At 41.8% G+C, this 20285-nt stretch overlaps 1 protein-coding gene across 1 annotated transcript; it reads left to right on the top strand.

Annotated features, from left to right (window-relative positions):
* Positions 1-226: 226 nt before the first annotated feature.
* LOC103778339 (cytosolic phospholipase A2 beta-like) lies at positions 227-20061 on the top strand (the record flags this gene model as incomplete). Its single annotated transcript, XM_008945921.1, has 17 exons — positions 227-247; positions 5133-5205; positions 6259-6435; positions 7073-7209; positions 7901-8032; positions 9211-9269; positions 10926-10968; positions 12063-12126; positions 12558-12685; positions 12824-12934; positions 13280-13317; positions 14398-14533; positions 15296-15432; positions 15695-15917; positions 17650-17767; positions 18614-18751; positions 19957-20061. Coding segments are annotated over exons 1-17 (1840 nt in total), but the record flags the coding sequence as incomplete, so codon positions are not given.
* Between the last annotated feature and the right edge of the window lie 224 nt (positions 20062-20285).

Below are 20285 nucleotides of genomic sequence, written 5' to 3' on the forward strand. Positions count from 1 at the left end.
CAGCGGCAGCTCCCCTCTCCCCTCTGACACTGCAGACCGTCCCGTCTGCGACGTAGGCAGACTATTCTCCACAGCGAGGAGGCAGAGGGTGGAGCTCGGCGCCCGTATAAATTATATGTGTCCTTCAGGTTATTCAAGCAGCAACAACCAGCTGCGAGCGTGTTTGTCAGCTGACAGATCTGTTACCCCAACTGGGCTTTCTGCAGCTGTCGCCATCTTGCACCTCATGGGGAGCCCACCGGCCAAGGTAAGAGCACGGCGGCTCCGGGCCTGGCCGCGGCCCAGCGCCTCGCTGCTGGCACCTCCCCGCTCCCTCCTCGTCGCCTCTGCGGCGGTGTGGAGAGGTCATCTGCAGCTTTGCAGCTTCACTGCCTTCCCCTTTTACCTCACGGTAGCTAACGTGGGAGTTCAGCAAAAACCCAGAGAAAAACGTCACCCTTTTGTTTTGCTGTGAGGTGTAGGCGCTGGAGCGAGCGCCGGGAAGGGAGGGCTGGCCTGGGTGAGTTTATCTCCCTCTGAAATGAAAATGCTTTAGCCCTGCTACATGCTTGTCTCAGGATAGCACATGTTCCTTGCTGAGAAAGCCCAACAGCTTTGTCTCACAACAACGCACAGTTGAGATGACTTTAGCTGCAGGGGAGAGTTCTCATCAGCTATTTGGCTGATTTCGCTGGCTTTACTGTAAAGTTTACAGCATCTGCCATCCTAGGGGAAATATTTCATGTCTGGACTTGAGTCTTCTAGTAGTAAGTTCCATTCAGAGATTTTTAACTGATAGTTTTTGGTATAAATCAACGGAGTTATTAGCTGAAAGTTAGTTTGGCATGTCTTGTAAAAAGTAATGGGCACGGTGTCTGAATTGCAAATGCGAATTATTTACAACTAACTCTTCTTTATGTATCAAACCCTATGTCAGATTTTGCAGCAAATAAGAAATATGGGCATTAATGGGTTTTAACTATAGTGAGAAATGATGTTACATGCTCTGGCTTATAGAGAATGATAAATCATGAAGATTAAAGAATACTTACTAGACTTGTGCCATGGTAATACATGCAGGTGAAGTTAAAGATTCAGGAAAATATCAGTAGTTTGAACAGACAGACCAAATGACAGATTAAAAATGTTCAAACATTTGATGCTTAGGGCAAAGAATAGAAATTGTCAATGTAATCACCTTTCTGGATAAAATCTGTATCTATCTACCGGTTAGATCCAGAGCTATCTATCTTAGATATAAATACTATCTAGCAATTTCGAGCATCAATGTTGCATCTAATAAGATAATTCTGGATCTGATAGATGAGTAGATAGCTTTGGTATCATTTTATCTAGAAAGTCTCATTTACAGTGGAAGTTCCTGCATTTCATCCTAATGCTGCAACTGCTAAATACTGACATATTCCTGGTTAATAGGCACCCCTGCCAGAAGGTTAGAGCACGAGCACAGCTTCAAGTCCAACTGCTATTCCACAAACACTGACATATTCCTGGTTAATAGGCACCCCTGCCAGAAGGTTAGAGCACGAGCACAGCTTCAAGTCAGAAAGCTTCTGTTCTGAAGGAAGGAAATACTGCTGGGTCAGAAAACTTCTGTTCTGAAGGAAGGAAATACTGCAGGTAGCTCTGCCATTCTATCAGAAAAATGCATTTTTCAGTATGTGTCAATTGGTAAAAAGATACAGAAATCACAACAGAGTGGCTGTGGGGGTTTAATTTTTCTTTTAGGTTAAAAAAACCCCAAAGTTGTTTAGCAAAGTGTGGATGCTTTGAACTACCTAGGAAGACCTGTTAAAAGTCTCCCAGTTAATTTTTTTGCTTTTTAAAAAAAGCTACCAAACTGGCACAGAAGTGATGGGGAATATTCATTTACACCTTGCTGGGAATGCTTCTGATATTCATGACAGGGTCTTTTCTTCTGCTCAGACAGGGATAATCCCTCTTTAGCAGTTTTATTTGGTGAACTATGGAACAATTCTTCCATGGTAGAACACACTGAATTTCTGTCAATACAAAGCCCTGAGGAACCCACTCCTACATTGTTTGACACAATGGTGGCATTTGTGCCGTGTTAGTTTTGCCTCCTATTTACTGAATTGTCTGTATTTTAGATCTGAAATGGCTCCCCTAAAACTTGCTTTGAGAGTACAGAAATGTAGCTTAGTGTTAAATACTATCAAGTTAAATGAAATTTTCCAGAGGGGGGTTGGGGGTGGGTGTTTTTTTCTTTTAATTTTTTTATCCTACTCCTTGGGACTCTGGACATGCTGCTATTTATTGGTCTGTAGTGTTGCTGTCTAGGATGCAAATATACACGAGTAGCTGAGCCCTGCAGTCTGTCATTTGCCTCAGTGTGACAGGACTGATTTTCCAGAAAAAAACAGAATGATGCATTTCTGGGAAAGCTCCCTAAGCTACCTGTGACTCTGGGCATTTACAGAGGGGTTTTGTTACTCTCTGAGTGCTATCCAGGAAACTGTTTCTCCCAAGGAAGTGAAATAAAAAGAGCAGCACCAGTATAGCTGCAAGACCATCAAGAACTGCCTGGATATGTTGTCTGTGCTTATCACTTTGCATTAATCATGGAATTACACATTGCTTTTCAAGTTATGAGAATAGAAAATGCTATCTCTAGCCATAATTACGTTTTCTAGAAGGGTATTCTGGAGTGCCAGCACTTTTGGGCAAGGATGCTGTTTGAGACCACTCAGATCAGAACTTAATGGTCTGCTCTGGGCCATTGCAGAAGAAAATTAGCTCCACCTTTTTCTGATGAAGAGAAGAATTAGCCCAGTTCTGAATGGTTGTCACAGGCTGGAGTAACTGCAGTCTGAAGTGCAGGGTGGCTTCCCCTTGGGATCTGCACAGCTCATAAGGTTTATTATGGCCACGTTTACCCAACTGAACCAGTTTATCTTTTACCCTGCAGCAACACAAGGACTAAGCTGCACCAAATCAGAAGCAGTGAACAGTCATCTTTGATGATGTTTCCACAGATGGGCAGCTGTTGACATGTTTAAGGGAAGTTGATTGCTGTTGAAAGGGGAAGGGAGGAGGAGTGAGGCTCTCTGGCTCTAGTGGGGGAAGGTGAAACCATGACACCTGTCACAACAGGGAGTAGTCTGCTGGTGAACTGCAGACACACCATTTTCGTAAGCAATTAGGAAATTTTCATCAGAAAAGGTTCAAAAGCAAATTCTATACCAACATCCATTTCTCCAGTGAAGGCAGACTGGAGAATGGTTTGGGTTTCTGTTGAGCAAGGGGGCAGCTGATTGCAAAATAACACAGAATTAACACGTTAATTAAAACCAGTCGGCTCTGTAATTGGCTACATGATCCAATATTTCACGTTAATGAAACCCACTAGGAATGCTGACTGAGTGTCCCAGTTGGTACTTCTCTCTTAAATAACTATTTGCACAGGAAAATTGAAGTCAAATTCTTTCAGTGGGCCACAGGAATAGTGTGGAAGTGTCCCAACTGGAACTTGTAATGAACTCAGAATATTTTGAATGTGTCAGCTTCAAACTGGAGGGAAACAACAGAAATGGTTCTTGTCACACAAGAACAAATGGGCCTTGCTTATTTATACAGAAAGTGTTTTGTTCAAGCCAAGAGACAGAGTAATTGGTGATTTTTGTATGTTTAAAAACAGGTTTTCTCTCCACAGAGTGACTCTTGAATATTAATCTGAATTTTAAAAGGATATTACTTTAAGTGACCTCATAAAATTTAATATTAAGCCTATATTGGAATGTGCTAATTCACAGTTCAAATGGCATCCATTTGATGTAACATAACCTAATTTACTTCTAAACAAAACTGAATGGAACTGAGTGAAATCCATCCTCCTCTGGAAAAACATGTCTTACAGTGTCCACCCTACTTAAAAAGAATTTTAGATTAACTGCAGTCCATGGCTCCTATAGAGAAGCTCCTCCTTGCTCTGCTCTGTGAATCTCCAAAGCTGGTAATTTCAATGTCAGGAAAATTAATCATGGTGCTAACTAACTTTCCAAATAAGATTGTCAAATTACTTTTTTTACAGTATAATGGGATGCTTTCATTTAGACAGATAGATATGATATTTCAGTCAGTGTGTAGTTTAAGGTGCCCTTCAAACTAATGAAACTCTTCCAACATGGTGTGGTCCTCTTAATTCATTAGTGGTAACAGGACTGTTATTTATTATTGCTTATTATTTCTGACAAGCTGTGCTAGTAGGCAAAAAAAAACTTAGATAAAACACTTCACAGAAAATTAAAAATAAATTTAAATATTTCAGTTTGAAAAAAGAAGGAAGTGTTTTCCTGCTTTTAGTACTGCCCTGGGTCTCTATATTTACTCAGGCTTATCAGAAGGTCTTTTAAAAATGGCAAATCTTTTCTGACCAGCTTAGGTTGGGAAGCTTAATTCCATGTTAGAGTTAGGAACAAGTAACTTGAACTAAGCATTGCAATGATAGGCTGCCTGTGATAGACACAAATCTCAGGTCTGAAAGGGAAGGGGTTCCATTCCTATGGTATGTTCAAGACACCTAATGATGTGAGATACTGTTCCTCCAAGGCAGGGAACATTTTTTTCCATCTGAAGGGTCTCTGCCTATGGTCCATGCAAAGTCAGCAGTGCTTTCCTCTAGATGCCTTGGAGTGGACGTGGCCAACGTATGAGCATCAAGAAAATGGACTCCTAGTTGAGACACAAAATCAGAGGGTTTTAGAGCACTTTGGTAACTGCCATGTCCTGGCCTAGTGTCAGTGCTGTGCCAGGACACAGGCAGGCACTGGAAGTTCATAGCATTGCCTTCCAGAGGCCCAGCTTTGACCTCCCTGTGGCACAGGACCTTCATCAGACTGGCAGTACAACCATCACCATGGTCACACACACATCTCCGATACCATTGTCCAAGTCTGATTTTCCTCTCTGTCTTCACTTACTCAAGCTACTTAGCAAATAGGCCAACATGCAAATCATGCTGGTCATCTCAGGGTGGTACACTTCCAGGAGAGGTTGGCCCCCTCACTTCAAACTGACAAACAGAAGGACAGATTGTCCCCTCAACTGTTCAAAATACATATTGGTTTTCTACTCTGAGCTGATAAAACTAATTGCATTTGTTTTCTCTGCAGATGATATTTTGTCCCATCCACATGCTTTCTGTAAGAATCATCCAAGCTAAGAACATCAAGTCAAGAGACCTGTGTGAGTTGTGGTTTGATTGTGTTTTTAGTCACCTGCAGAGTTTACACAGTGAGCAATGTTTGTAAGTTCTGAAGGTATACAAACAATGTACATAAAGGTCAGCAATAGACTTACTAATGCCAGGGCTATAATTAGCTGAAGTGCCTGAGGTATCATTAGGTTGGAGGACTTACCTCATGGCATTTCAAGGAACTGGTAAAAGACAAGACTCTCAGATGAATTTCCTGGCCCAACAAGGAAAGTTAGAGCTTATGAGGACACTTCAGCCTGTAAATCTGCTTGGAGTTGCTTGGTTTTGATGTTCATAACTGAGACGTTCATAAACCATATAACAGACTGTGATTTTGACACACAGGCCATGTATTTAGGGACCTTTTGTTGAAATGTATCCATTTTACACAATAATCAAAGGTAAATTAGAGAATTTCAGGCCTTCTAAAATACAGTATCATTCAGGGTATTTGCTGTTCTTGGGTGATTGGTCATGTTAAATTGTACTGGTTGTTAAGGAAGGCCTCTGCAGGTCCATCCCCAAGCACATGCTGAACATGCAGGCAAAATAGTCTTTTCTGTGTACTTTTATATTCAACTTTCTTTAACTCATTATCTCACCCTCACAGCCTCCTATGGCTCCTTCTTGAGGTGTACTATGGACCAGCCATTCAGCTGCCATTTTTGCAGAGGTCTCCTGTGGGTTACTCGGTCAAGATAGAGCCCTTGAGCTGCCTTTTCTTACACTCTTGAAACCTCTGGCTTGTGTATTCCTCTAGTGGAAAGTGGCATGTTCAGCCAAAAAAAAGAGTCTCTCTGCAGTGGGTTACTTGAGTCACAGCTGGGACCATTTGTGAGCACAGCCTTGGCCAAGCCTGGATGCAGGGGAAGCCAGACAGAGTGAATCCCCCACTGGTTGAGTAACTGCCTGCCCAAGGGCTTCCTGTCCTCCTGTGGCAAATGCCACGTAGCAACGTGCAGAGGTGGACACTAGAAAGGTGGTGGTGTGACCAGGCCTGTATTTCTGAGTTTCAATGATCTCTTCTATCTACTCTATTGAAGGGACAGTTCCACTTTCCTGCCAAAACCTTGCGGGGCAATGTTATTCACTGCTTGATTCCAGTCTGAAGTATTTAGGCATCTCGGGCTGCAGTAGACATCTTCAGTCAAGTCCAGACTCCAGCTCTGGAAGACATCACCTTGGAGATTTCCTTTCACACCGTTGTCAAGCTTCACAAAGTAAATGTGCTTCCCCACCCCAGCTCTTCCCAAAGGATGGCTGCTCAAGGCACTGGCTGCACTAACCATAAGGAGTAGATGCAGGCTGGAAGTGAGATGGAGATTTCTGACTTGCTCATGCCCTCACGTTCTTGGGCCCACAGTGGCCTGGAGCTGTAACAGGTCTTCTTCCTTAGCACCTAACCCTTCTAGACCACCATCATGTCCCCTCTGCATGTTTGTGTGACTAGTATGAGCAAGCCAGTGCCCTCTGATTGTCTCTGTAATAGGTGTTCTTCTTTCCTGTAATCATCCTAACAGCCCTTTTTGGAGCTAGCTCTAGTTTCAGTTCAACTTTTTTAACATCATTGACTGGTATGGTAAGGAGTATGGCCAATGAATGGTCAGTGGGGTCCTTTTTGTCTCTTTCTTCTCACATGGGAAACATGGCTCTTGGTGTACTTTGTGTGTGCATGTGTACATTTGCAATTTGTAGATACCCAGGAATTAGGTGGTTTTCCTTGGTTGTTTCCAACTAATGGTCTCTTTACTTAAGGAAAAAAAAAGTGGTACTATTTCTCAGTCCCCAGAATCATGGCCTTGCCCTGCTTTTCATCTATACCATTGGCATCAGGTTTTTCATTTTTCTCTGCTGCAGTGACTGCATCAGACTGCTATGTGCGCTTGTGGCTGCCATCTGCTTCAAAGGAAAAGCTTCAGACCAAAACCATCAAGAATTCTGACAACCCTGTCTGGAATGAGACTTTCTACTTTAGGATCCAGAGAGAAGTTGAGGTAGTGAAAAAAAAAAAACCTAGAAATTTTTCCATTTTGAATAGCTGGGAATCCTCATTTGACCCCTGTTGATGAACCATGCTAAATAACTTCAGAAAATGCTGGTGTAACAGAATTGATAAGTGACTGATTAGCACAAAAGAGTAGACATCTGCAGGAGTGTTCCCCTCAGCTAGGTATAGACATCACTGATATAAATACTGACATCTGAGCTCGTCCAGGTTTCATTTGTTGTCACCTGAGAGAAATAAGTGCTGCTGTAGCATGCTTCATCTGGGCTACTTTGGGTGATTCATTCAGAAAGAGCTTTCCCTTTACTGGTTGTAAGGGAAGGGTGGAAGAGTTGCTGTGGTGTAGGCAGCAAATTTAATCCTTCCCTAAGCTGTGTAGTTAAGAGAACTTTGGGGATGAAGAAACCAAGTGTGTTCTTTGGGTGGGTGTGGTGCAGGGCACTGACATCTTTTGTGTCTCAGGATAGTGGGAGCTCTCTGTTATAGTTGTATAACCTACAGCTGTACAGGTTGTGTTTAATGATGGTGTTCCACGTGAGCCAAATCCCCAAAGGAAAGGGCAGGTTTCTTTATTCTCACCACTGTGCTAGTCAAGCAGCTGCAAGAGTCCATAAGCATTTTATTGTTTCTGTGTAATAGCAGCTCAGTAAGAGTTCCTATTTATTTTCTTCCCCTACCAGAACATTTTAGAATTGGCAGTGTGTGATGAAGATCCACTCACCAAAGATGACATGCAGTTCACAGTTCTTTTTAATATTGCTAGAATCAGACCTGGGGAGACAGTCCGTGAGACATTCACTTTGAAATCAGAGGTAAGGAGTGAAAATACAGGGAGAGAGTGGCAAGACATTGGCTCCCATGTTAAGTGGGGTTTGGGTCTGCATAGACAGATATCCTTTCATATGATTATCAATATCTCATCAAAATAGATATCATTGTGCTGGACTTTTGTGACTTCATTAATCTCTTTTCACAGATTCAGAAACTGAAGCAGCTTGTCTCTCATGCCCACCATCTCTGTGGGGGAAAAATATGTTAACAGGGAGCACCTGTAAATAGTAATTTTTATCTTTTATATTCCAAATAAATAACTTCCTTACTTTTTGGCTTTATTCCCCTTTTGCCATGCTTAGAGGACATTTCCTCTTAAATGGCAACTTTTTATTAAAAACACAAAGACAATCCACTCACCACTTGAATGAAATGATTCTTTCAGGCTTCTCCTGTTGGAATGCTGGGTTTCCTTCAAAGTGATTCAGATTTCTGTAGCCCGTAGTACAGGGACATCTGTTCTGCTAACATCATTGGTATTCTGTTATGGAGCCCATGAAAACAAGCTGTCCAGAGATCAAAGCTGGGACAGGGCTGTGGCAGCTCCTGGGCTTGTCTCAGCTGTGCCTGGGGTATTGCTGCATGCTCAGTGCAGGAAGGAGGCAGTCCACACACAAGAGAACAGCTCCTTCCCTAGTGCTGAAAGCTGTTCACCTGAATCTTTCAGATGACTCTGCAGGCTGGTGCCATCTTCTTCCCAGCCAGTGGGTGAGTCACTGGGAAATACAATGATTCAAAGACCACCTCAGTCCAGAGTGCTCTTGCCTGCTTCATCTCAGCTGAATTCAGTGTGAATGTGATTTAAATGGTTTGTACCTGGAAATGACACTGGTCTTACTCACATTTGTTGTGGGGCTTCCATGCCTTTCCCCCGTGCACAACATCTTTGCAAAAAGCCATTGTTATTTCTGCTTCAGTGAAGCTTTCCCTCTCTGGTTGCACCTTTGGAAATATGTATAATTCACCATATTCCATAATGGGACAATATCAATCTTTTGCAAGCTTCTGGTTCCCATTGCAACCTCAGCTTTGGAAAGAGCTTTTTTGGTAATATTAGCAGAAGAGATGTCAGTCATGGAAGTGCTTTTTAGGTGTGTCTACACTGCCAAACTCTTGTAGCCTCCAATAATCCATATTCATTTTGCCCTTTGCTTTTTAGAGAGAAAGGTGTGCTAAGAAATGGGAAAGTTTGGAAGTGGAATTCTGGATGGAAAGAATGTGAGTAAAATTCCAGTGTGGAAGGGTATAGATCTGCCAGGGAGTAATACTCAGTGTATGTTTCCTACAAATCTTACCTTCTGTTCTATTTCCTGATCATGGAAATGTTGTAACATTGGCATGATGTGATAACCTGTACACAAGATACATGTAAAACTCAAGAGAGGTGCTCTTCAGGTTGTCAGGGTTAAGTGAACAACACTTAGAACACTGTGCTGTTTCTAAAAGACCAGAAAACTTGTGTTATTATCACAATATATACGTAGAGTTATATGGACAGTATTAGAAAAGTCACCCATTAGGCAATAGTTTAATTAAAATGAAAAAAAAAAATACACTAAACAAATAATAAAATTAAAAGCATCCCCCTCAAAGTGGTAATCAACATTATCTGGAGAACAAATTCCTTAAGATAAACTTTATCTTAATGCTACCACAAGTTTGGCTGAAAAAAACCACCCTTAACTACATGTTCAGGTGTATTTGAGCTTAGCATTATAAAAATCAGGAATTACAGTCCAGTCAAAACTGACTAACCACATGATTAGAAGAAGGAACTGCAAATAAGGCTTCTTGTTCTTAAACATGGAAAAGCTGCAGAAGAATATCACTGGTGTTCTTGGTTAATTTCTCCCCCAGTGACACTCAAGAAAACCTTTTTAATGTGCCTATGGGAGGTACCTTACGAGATGGTATGAGCCTCTCCAGGAAATGTGGAAGGAGTCAGATAGATAGAAAGGACAGAATGAGATACAGTGCTTGGCAGCTGGACTGAGTAGATCCAGACCACAAATGAGAGGAAGATCTTCCACCATTCAACTTACAAGGCATGTGAGGGATTCTCTTAGGAAGTCAAACCTAGTTATTCACATTTAAATACATGCTACAGCTGAAACAGAAGTTTTAGGGCTGGGAGTGGTGCTTGGTAAAACTCCCTGGACTTGCAGATATTCAAAGATTACATATGACATAACTTTATTGGGCCTTTCAGATATATGAAAGCACTTAGTAATGTGTGTAACATGTTTGAGTATTGGCCTTAATGAGAGATGCTGTTAGTAGGCTTTACAGGTTACTCCTATTATTAAATAACTCCATCCATTCAGTGACAGACCTTGGGCTTAGAAGGCAAAACATCTCCAGCAAAGACTTTCTATGACTTACTTCTGTGTTCTCCAGTCATGTACAGCACAGTGGGAGCTAATTCTCTTTTGCCATTCATTTGTGATCAGTTGTAAATTAAAATCTGGAACAGCCATGAATGTCTTTCCTAATAAGTATTTGCAGAATATGTTAATAGTAGTCATTGCTTTCTGCAAGTCATATGGTCATTTGCTAATAGCAGGACATGACTCCACAAATACATGGACACCAATATGTCTTTATTCTGCTGTATCTTAGCATCTAGTTTTAAGCACTGGGTTTTTTTGGCTTCTCCTGCCTTTGTTCTTGTTTGGCTACTATATTTTAGTTCATGTGCTTAGCAGGTGATCATGTATTACACGTTTAAGAGAACAAGTAGTGGTACTAACATAACTATATTCTTTTTTAAGCAGGAGATGTCATAAAACTACTATTAAAAAAAAAAACCCAAACAAACAAATCACAACAGGTACTCACACAGCTTTTGTTTGTTTTTTGATTCTGTCTTTTCAGTCCTGGCCCACCAGAGCACCTCATTACCAATGATGTCCTAGTGGTAAGGTTCACATAGGAATTTAGCTTGGAGTGACTTTTCCTTTATTTTGATTCCCTTGTCTTTCCTCTGGCCAACTGGCATTTTATAGAGCTAACAAAATCTACAATGATATTTAAGAACATGGTGTGAACATGGGCTTAACTGTTGCCCTCTCCATGCAAAAATAGAAGCTGTGTTTCTTGAAGTCCTCAGGTACTCCAGATGTCAATATTTTGCCCAGCTGTGGTTTGTTAGTGTTGCAGAACCTGTATTTGTTGGTGTTCAAAGTGAAAACTGCTTGTGTTTAATACCCCAGTATGGCACTTGGCAGGAAAAACAAAGGTTATAAAAGGGGTGAGTCTGTAGAAGGCAGTAGTAAATATTCAGGGTGGTTATGACTGGAAGGTTATCTAATGTAATAGCTTTTTGGGAAATGAGTTTTTTTAATAAAGAGTTATTTTAGTCATTGAAACATAGAGTCCTCTTCTGGTATTAGTCAGCCTGTGGTACATTACCTATCTCCTTGGGCTGGCCCAGCAGCTAAGAAACACAAAGCACTTCATGCCAAGCACTCCAAGCCTGCACACAGTTTCCAGGTGCCAGCCTTTAATATGCCTGAGGCAAAGTAACACGTATTCTGCTCTTTCCTCCTCATTTTCTGTGTGAGGTATAAGTGTTGCAATGATTGGCATGCGTTGTTCCTGAAATGGCTTGGAAAACTGTCCTGGCATGAATTATTAAAGGTGAACTGCAATGACTCAGGTGAAGGGTAGGGTGGAATAAATCCATGATCTCCCTGCATGAGGACCAGCAAGAAGATGCTTTGTAGACTAATCACTGCCACAATACACAGAAACTCATCATCATGTGTTTTTCTGCACCCTTCCTAAATAATTAGCAGATATATCATAGAAAAATTTAAGTTGGAAAAGACCTTCAAGATCACCAATTCCAACTATTCACCTAACTCTACCAAGTCCACTACTAAACCACATCCCTAAGCACCACATCTATACATCTTTTATACAGGTAGTGATTGTCTGCATGATGTTTCAATATCTGCTGCAGATGTGGCACTTGCTATCTTCACACCTTTCCACTCCTGTCTTTTACAGTCCCGTGAGGTTTGCTGCTTGGAAGTGCAAGTGGACATAAATGAAAGCAGAAAATACTTGAAGGGTATGTCGATTTCTCTGTGAAGTGAGGACATGACCAAATCAGCCCTATCATAGTCATTCAGACTCAGGTGGAGGCACTTCAGGGTACAGAGACAACCAAGAACGTTTGGAAGGCAATAAAATGTCATGCAGTGAAAGTCCCTGAACTGCCTCCAGTTCCAACGCTGATCTCTGTGTTTTTATCTTGAAGCTATCAAGTTTGGACACAGTAAACCTTGATGGTGGAAATATGAGATAGTGCTGACTTTGGGAGCACTGCAAGCAATGGGTTAAAGGCAGGAGTACCAGTTCCTGTGCTGTAGGAAACATGCCAGTGTGGCAGCCGATGGAAGAGTTTCCACAGAGAATGACTCCAGCAGAAAGTTTGCCAACTGTGTTGGGTATTTCACCTGAACAGCAGTATTATTCTCTAAACAAATGTGTTTTCACTAGAGAGTAAAAATCTCGTGCTTACGGTGGCTGCATCTCATGAGGGAACACAGAAAACTACAGAGGACAAAGATACTTTCTACTTCCATTGCGTGAAGGCTTGGGAGCCCATTCTAAAAGTCAGGCTGCAGGTAATGGGCACTGTACCATATCACTGTTCATACTGCTGGCTTGTTTCCAGTGTCACAAAACAGTAAAGAACTGGGTTGTTTCTCTTCTGTGAATAAGAAAAAAAACCAACAAAACACCATGTTGTTTGTTCTCTGTAGAAAGTTTCTGATAAGGAAGATGACAACAGCAATTTAAGTGACACCTTAACAGTACCACTGAAGTTTCTCCCTGTTGGACATAAAGTGAAAGTAACCCTCCCTGTGAGAAATGTAAGTTCTTCACTGTTCATATGATCTTTTGGAGAAAAGAGTAGAATTACCCTCAGTATTTAGCACAATAACCTTAAAAAACCCCAAACAAACGATCAGTTAGTAAGTCTGAGTGAGAGTTCTGTGCAACTACAAATTTCACAGCCCATTGATCTAGCCACTTGGACTCCTTCTGCCTCTTTTCTTCTCTGTACAATATTTGGTGTTTAGATGCTTTGCAGTTTTCCAAAAAGCTGTATACAAGGTGGTGGTGGTGGGACATTACAGGAGGCACTGAAAAATCTGCAGTTGAACTCTTCTTTTCCCCAGTCATTCACTTTCCTGCTCTCCTTTCTTTGTTTACAGAACGTGCCACTGCAGTTGTACCTCCAACTGAATGATTGGTAAGAGGACTGTTTTTTTTTTTCCTCTCAAGGTTTTATTGCTCTTTGAACTGTGAATCCTAGAAGAAAGTATCCTGTATTTAGATGAAAGGAGTGCACAAGACTAGAGGCAAAATATGACAATAGTTAAGTCACCATTAAGTCACTACCACAGATCAAAGGCCTTGGGAGAAGAGTCATGTCAAGATATAAAAAACCCAAATTATGAGAATTTCAAACAGTGAGGAACTCAGTCATAGTGTCCTTTGTGTCAAAGAACCAAAGGTTGAGATCAGAGACTTCTTCAAAAGGGACACAAAGGAAGAAGAAGGGAGAGGGAGAAGGGAATTTGAAAGAAGCAAAACATGCAGAGTCCATACATTAATCACAGATATTCTTAAGAAAACAGATTTGTGGCTCTGGTGATATCAATAGAAAGAAGCACAAGCTAGGGAAGACAAAATGTTACAAGTGATGAGACAGACAACACATAAACTGAAATTATTTGAATATCTTTTTCATTTTATGGTTTCTGTATAAATCTGTGGTACAAATGCCCGTGAAAGACCTTGTTAGGTTCGAGTCACCCTTTGCTCACAAATGATATGAAGCAGAAATAGGAACCATGCAGCTTACAAAGCTACTGAAAGACACAAAGAAGCCTGTCTTTTTTTCATATTTGCTATCTTGGGCTGGCAGTAAAACTTACACAGGGACATCAGAAAATAAAAACAGCACATAGAAGCAAAGCACTTGGTTTCTTTGAAACTGGAAGCTGCATTTCTCTTTCTAAATCTCAACAGTGAATCATGATTTTTTATGATATTTTGTAGACTATAGTTGATGAAAATAAAAAATGAGGGTGGTGAGACACTGGCACAGGTTGCTCAGGGAAGTTGTGGGTGCTCCATGATTAGAGATGTTCAAGAGCAGGTTGGATGGGGCTTTGAGCAACCTGCTCTAGTGGGAGGTGTGCCTGCCAGGGGCAGGGGAGTTGGAACTAGGTGATCTTTAAGGTCCCTTCCAACCCAAACCATTGTATGACTCTGTGATCCATACACATTTTAAACACCTGTACCTCTGGTTTTATCTGTGTTTCAGCACAGAAAAATTAGATGTGCGCTTAGGGTATGATCTGTGCCAAGAAGAGCAAGAGTTCTTGCAAAAAAGGAAGAGAGTGGTTGCCAGTGCCCTGAAAAGGGTTCTTCATCTGGACAGAGATCTCCATGGACACGAGGTCTGTGAGTTGAAATCCAAGCATGGGGTGTGAGTCTATTGAATTAAGATGGGCACAACCCGCCAGAAAAATTTTGCACGTTCATGACAAACCCATCGATTTGCATGGCAGCAGAACAGAAGTTTTCAGGGTGTCATACCCTAGACTCATCTAAAATTTCAGCTCAGCTATTCACACCTCTATTCACTTGTGTAACACTTGTTACAAAAAGTCAAAATTCTTTAGGATGGAGAAAGAGCACTTTGTAACATGCTTCTGCTGAAGTATGTTTTGTTGCCAAGATTCAGGGTGAATTTTTAAGTGAACATTTACTCCCTTGCTGGAAATATATTTGTTGAATATAATATATACAAGTTGGTGCTGTCCAAAGAATCATTTTATTTAATTAATATATTTTTTCTGAACTTTGCTCAAGACTTCCTTGAATTCATTCTTAACTACCTTTATTGCAGATTTTGTTCTTTATAATAAAACCATATCATTATCTGTTTTAAATCATTGCAATTCCAATTATAAAGAACAAGGGGAGGAGAGAAAGTTAAAATCACTCCGTATTCAAACTCACCCAAGATTTGGGGTTAAGGGAACCCAGTGAGTAGCAGGAGGTGGATTTAGAGGAGGTACTGGTAAAGACTGGCTGAATGTTGGTTTAACTTCATTCTCCTCCAGTGAAATCTGCTACTGAGGAAATTATAAGATGTAATTAGAATTTTTCTGAGCAGGCAAGTAACTTTTTGAAGATAACCCTTCTGTTTTGAACAGGTGCCAGTAATAGCTGTTATGGCAACAGGCGGCGGCCTCAGAGCGATGTCAGCAATGTTTGGCCACCTCTTAGCTCTTCAGAAGCTGGACCTGTTGGACTGTGTTACTTATGTCACTGGGGCTTCTGGCTCAACATGGTGCGTGCAGAGAATGAGAGTCGTGTTTGGAATACTGTCACCCTGCATTTCCACACAGGGAGAGAGATGCATCTCTTTTGAAGTCTTACATTTTATATAAGTGAATGTAATTCCCTGGTAAATCTATTATTGTTGGCTCTTGATCATAACTTCAGCTTAGCCTTGCTCATTCTCTTCTTTGGTGAAAGTGGCTGGGTAAATATAGTGATTTACCAAACCCATCTGAATTAGCAGTTGATTTCCTCACATTTCTGTTCTTTAGGACCCTAGCAGACCTGTATGAGCATGCTGACTGGTCTCACAAGTCTCTGGAGGGGCCACTTAAGGCAGTAAAAGAACAAGTGACAAAATGCAAGTTCAACCTCATGTCTATAGAGCATCTGAAGTATTATCACAAGGAACTGGCTGAAAGGGCAAAAGCAGGACATGTGTCATCTTTTACAACTCTGTGGTCACTTGTTCAGGAAATGTTCTTACATGAACAGGTATGTATCATGGTCCAGCTACACATTTGGGAAACATGCACTCATTTTCTTTAGAGCTTTACTCTTTGAGGGCATGACATAATGTTTGAAACGAATCCAAAGCGACTGAGGCATCCCAGGGTGATTTGTAAACCACAGAGGATATTGTAGCCAGGATTTTACATGGTAGTTAATGGTCTGAAGGTGCCTCTGCACTGTGGTGCCCAACAGCTAGCAACTTCAGGAGGAAGCTTTCACAAAGAACTGGGCAAATCCCACCTGAGTCAGGCCTAGTTGGACACCTAAGAGCTAGAGTAATCTGTCCTCATGTGAGGATTAGATTTAGCCTTAGTACTGACCTGTGGGATGCAGGCTACCAAGGCCTTTGACAACAATGTCCACCACAGCATCCTTCCCTGTAAATAGGAGAGATGTGGATTTGATAGCTAGACTGTTCCATGGATAAAGAATTGATGGTCACATCTGTCCTCTGGATGTTCACATGCAGAGGATAGTGGTTGGCTGCTTAAAGTCCAGATGGAGGTCAGTGACAAGTGGTGTCCCTCAGGGTTCCATACGGGGACCAGTGCTGTTTAGTATCTTCATCAGTGACCTAGAGAGTGGGATTAAGGGCACCCTCACTGTGTGGATATGATACCAAGCCATGTGATGTAGCTGAGATGCCTGAGGGACCAGATACCATCCAGAGGGACCTGGACAGGCTTGAGAAATGAGCCTGTGTGAACTTTGGGAGATTCAACAAGGCCAAGTGCAAGGTCCTGCACCTGGGCTGGGGCAGCCCCTGGTATCAATACAGGCTGGGAGATGGGGGGATTGAGAGCAGGTCTGTGGAGAAGGACCTGGGGGTATTGGTGGATAAAAAGCTGCACATGAGCTGACAATGTGAGCTCACAGCCCAGGAGGCCAACTGTATCCTGGGGTGCTTGAAGAGAAGCGTGGTCATCAGGTCAAGGAAGATGATTTTGCTGCTCTACTCTGCCCTGGAGAGACACCACCTGAAGTACTGAGTCCAGCTCTGAGGGTCCTCAGCACAAGACAGACATGAACTGGTGGAGCGGGTCCAGAGAAGGGCCACAAAAAGGATTGGAGGGCTGGAACACCTCTCCTGTGAAGACAGGCTGAGAGTGTTGGGGTTGTTCAGCCTGGAGAAAAGAAGGCTCCAGAGAGACCTTACTGTGGCCTTTCAGTACTTAAATGGGGCCTATAAGAAAGATGGGGATGAGCTTTTCAGTAGGGTCTTTTGTGAGAGGACAAGGGGTGATGGTTTAAATTAAAAAAGGGGAGATTTAGATTAGATAGAAGGAAGAGATTTTTCACAGTGGGAAGGGTGAAATACTGGCACAGGTTGCCCAGAGAGGTGGTCGATGCCCCATGCCTGCAAATATCCATGGTCAGGTTGGGCAGGGCTCTGAGGAACCTGATCTAGTTGGAGATGTCCCTGTTCACTGCAGGGGGAGTGGACTAGATGATCTTTAAAGATCCAACCCAAACCATCCTATGATTCTATGGTTCTATGATATCAAGGAAGATGTTACTGGGTATCAGAAAGGCAAAGAGAAAAGTGTAGGAACAGGAAGGAAGAGCTCTCATAAAAATCTGACTTTCAAATTCCTCTGGGTTATAAAACATCTGCTACCTATCCAAAGTCTGGTAGACTGTATCATGTTTTTTTTTTTTTTCCTTGTGCTCTTCCAGAGGCTTACTGTGACTTTTTTTTTCTCTCTTTGATTAGCCAAGAAAGTACAAACTCACAGACCAGCGCAGGGCATTGGAGCATGGACAAAACCCATTGCCATTCTATGCAGTCCTCAATGTGAAAGATGAAAAGTTCAGTACTTTCAAATTTAGAGGTGAGCATTCCTAGATCTTCTTCTGACTCTTGAGTAGGGACTAGAGAGAATTTGGAGGGAGGGTGCATGTGTGTGAAGAATAAAAGGGGAATAAATCCATTGCTTGCCCTGTCACAGTATTCATCTTTTAATAAAACGTTTGTCTTCTTTGTGACCTGCTGGGTGTTGATTAGAAAGATCAAATCTGGATAACACCCTCAGGCACCTACAGGGCATTTCTGAAGAACAGGGCTGAAGTTCTAGTTTGAGCACAGACATTGTGACTGAGTGTGGGCAAAGCACGTGATCGTCTTGTGCCTCAGTTCCACAGCTATAAAATGGCTTTGGTGGTTCCTTTAGCTTGCAGAAATGACAGTGTCACTCTTCTGAATACTACACTGAGGAGTATCCAGAATACCCTCTTACTGATAAGGGCATGAAAATGGAGTGGGCTATGATGTGTCTTCAGCCTGCTTTGTTCTATCACACAGACTGACAGGTTTGTGTTAGTAGAGGTTTCATGGCAGTCATTCCTTGCAGGTTGGATCACACTTGCATGCTGTATGTGTGATGCTCTTGATTTAGAGAGGCAAGTAGGATCCCAGATTCCTTAATATATATCTCAAAGCTTTTGAAGCTAACATTAGACTCTTTCTGAGGTGAAAAAGCTAGTTCCTTTTGCATGCAAACCATCTCCCAGATTGTATGGAGCTAGACAGTGTAGTTTGCAGTACAAAGCTACTGATAGTACAGAGCTGTGAGGACAAGCAAGATCCATGGAGCCTGTGGGTGACTTTATCCACAGGGGAAGGTTTTGTTCTCTTACTTGTATTACAATAAACATGTCACATGTCAATTTGTTTGTAGAGTGGGCAGAGTTCTCTCCTTATGAGGTGGCCATACCAAAATACGGAGCCTCCATTCGCTCTGAATATTTTGACAGTGAGTTCTTCATGGGAAGGAGAGTGAAGAAGCTGCCAGAGTCTCGGATCTGCTACCTGGAAGGTGACCTAGCAGTGTGATATAGTTAATCACAGCATGGTACCAGCTAGCCACTGCTCTGGGTACAGCACTCCTTGCCAGCACGTCTGCTCTAGGTCTTCATTCAATGGGCTTTTTAGCCCTTTTGTACATTATTGCTCTTTGCAAAGCTTCTTTCCTCCTGTCCTTCCTTTTAACCTGGGCAGATTTGGGAAAGCTTCAGCATGATTCCCCTTCCCATTTTTCTGAACCAAACAAGAAGGTGGAGAAGGCAAGTTTAGGAAATTCTGAGCCTTCCTTATAGTTGTCAACTCTTCAGCTTCACCAACTATTTTTCTAGAGAACACGTTGCTGGGATAGAATTCAAAGAAGTTTGAAAATAAAGTATAAGTGATATAGAACAACCCACAAAGGTGAGAACCATCTGAGCTTTGTGGGTTGAGAACAGTGTCTCTAATCTTCCCTGCCCTTAAGGATGAGGGAAGCCCTCTTAAACACCAACTGCTTTGTCTGGCTGTTCTGCCTCTAAAGGTTAAGAAAAGGGGAGAAGCACCTCGTTACAGGAATCCATCTGCCCCTGGCAGATTTTAAATCCTTGTCAGGATTTTAGTTTTTGATGCCAACAACAGGGTCCAGGGGAGACAAAAAATGTGATATTTGGTAGACATTGAATTTGTTCCTCATGTGAGGACCTGGCGTGGGGCTTTGTGACAAAGCACAGTTCTTTCTTTTCCAAAAGCAGACTCACATATGGAGCTGATTCTGTTTTGATTCTGGACCAGTTGAACTCCACAAAAACAAAACAGGCCTGAAAGGAAAAAAAAAAAAAAATGGGTCTTGGATCAATTTAAAGATGAAATCAGTGTAAAGAAGGGCTCTATGCTTATGGGGTTTCACTGTGCTTCCAAAGCTGCCTTTTTTTTTCACAAGTACACAGTAAATACTCTAAAAAACCCTTCAAACAATTAAAACATTGCTTGGGTGGCTGATCCTTCTTAATTTGTTAATCTCTACTACACAGGGAATGTCTGAGTGTAGGTATCTCTTGAGAAAGAGCGTGGAAGTGGTGACACCATTATGTTTGAACTGTGTGAAACCTACTGCTTAAGCTCTGCTGGGACAGGGTCACTTCCATGGGCCAATAATATGTAGCATGAGTACTGGTAATAGCCAGTGTTTGTTTAACACGTGGTGGTGCAGGTTTTTTTCCTCTGTGGTTTGACTTGCAGGTCTTTGGACAAACATCTTTACTAGGAATCTGCTGGATGGCTTGTACTGGTCCTCAAATTCAAATGAATTCTGGGAACGATGGGCCCAAGATATGGTAGATATAGGTAAGAGTTTCAAAATCAGTGTTTTTGACAAGACAGTGCTTCCTATTCAGGAGAGGATTAAGAAACATAAACTATAGCTGCTGTTTGTGAATAATCTCTTATGTATTCTCCATAAATTGCTGCATGTTGTGTTGCCTCACTAGGACTCTTCCAGCATGGTTTTCACCTGTGTCAGAATGATCTCTATGTAATGTTTTCATATTTTATTTTATTTTATTTTATTT

Source organism: Merops nubicus, unplaced genomic scaffold (genome assembly GCF_000691845.1).
Source record: "Merops nubicus isolate BGI_N331 unplaced genomic scaffold, ASM69184v1 scaffold5908, whole genome shotgun sequence".
In the NCBI taxonomy this organism is placed as follows: domain Eukaryota; kingdom Metazoa; phylum Chordata; class Aves; order Coraciiformes; family Meropidae; genus Merops; species Merops nubicus.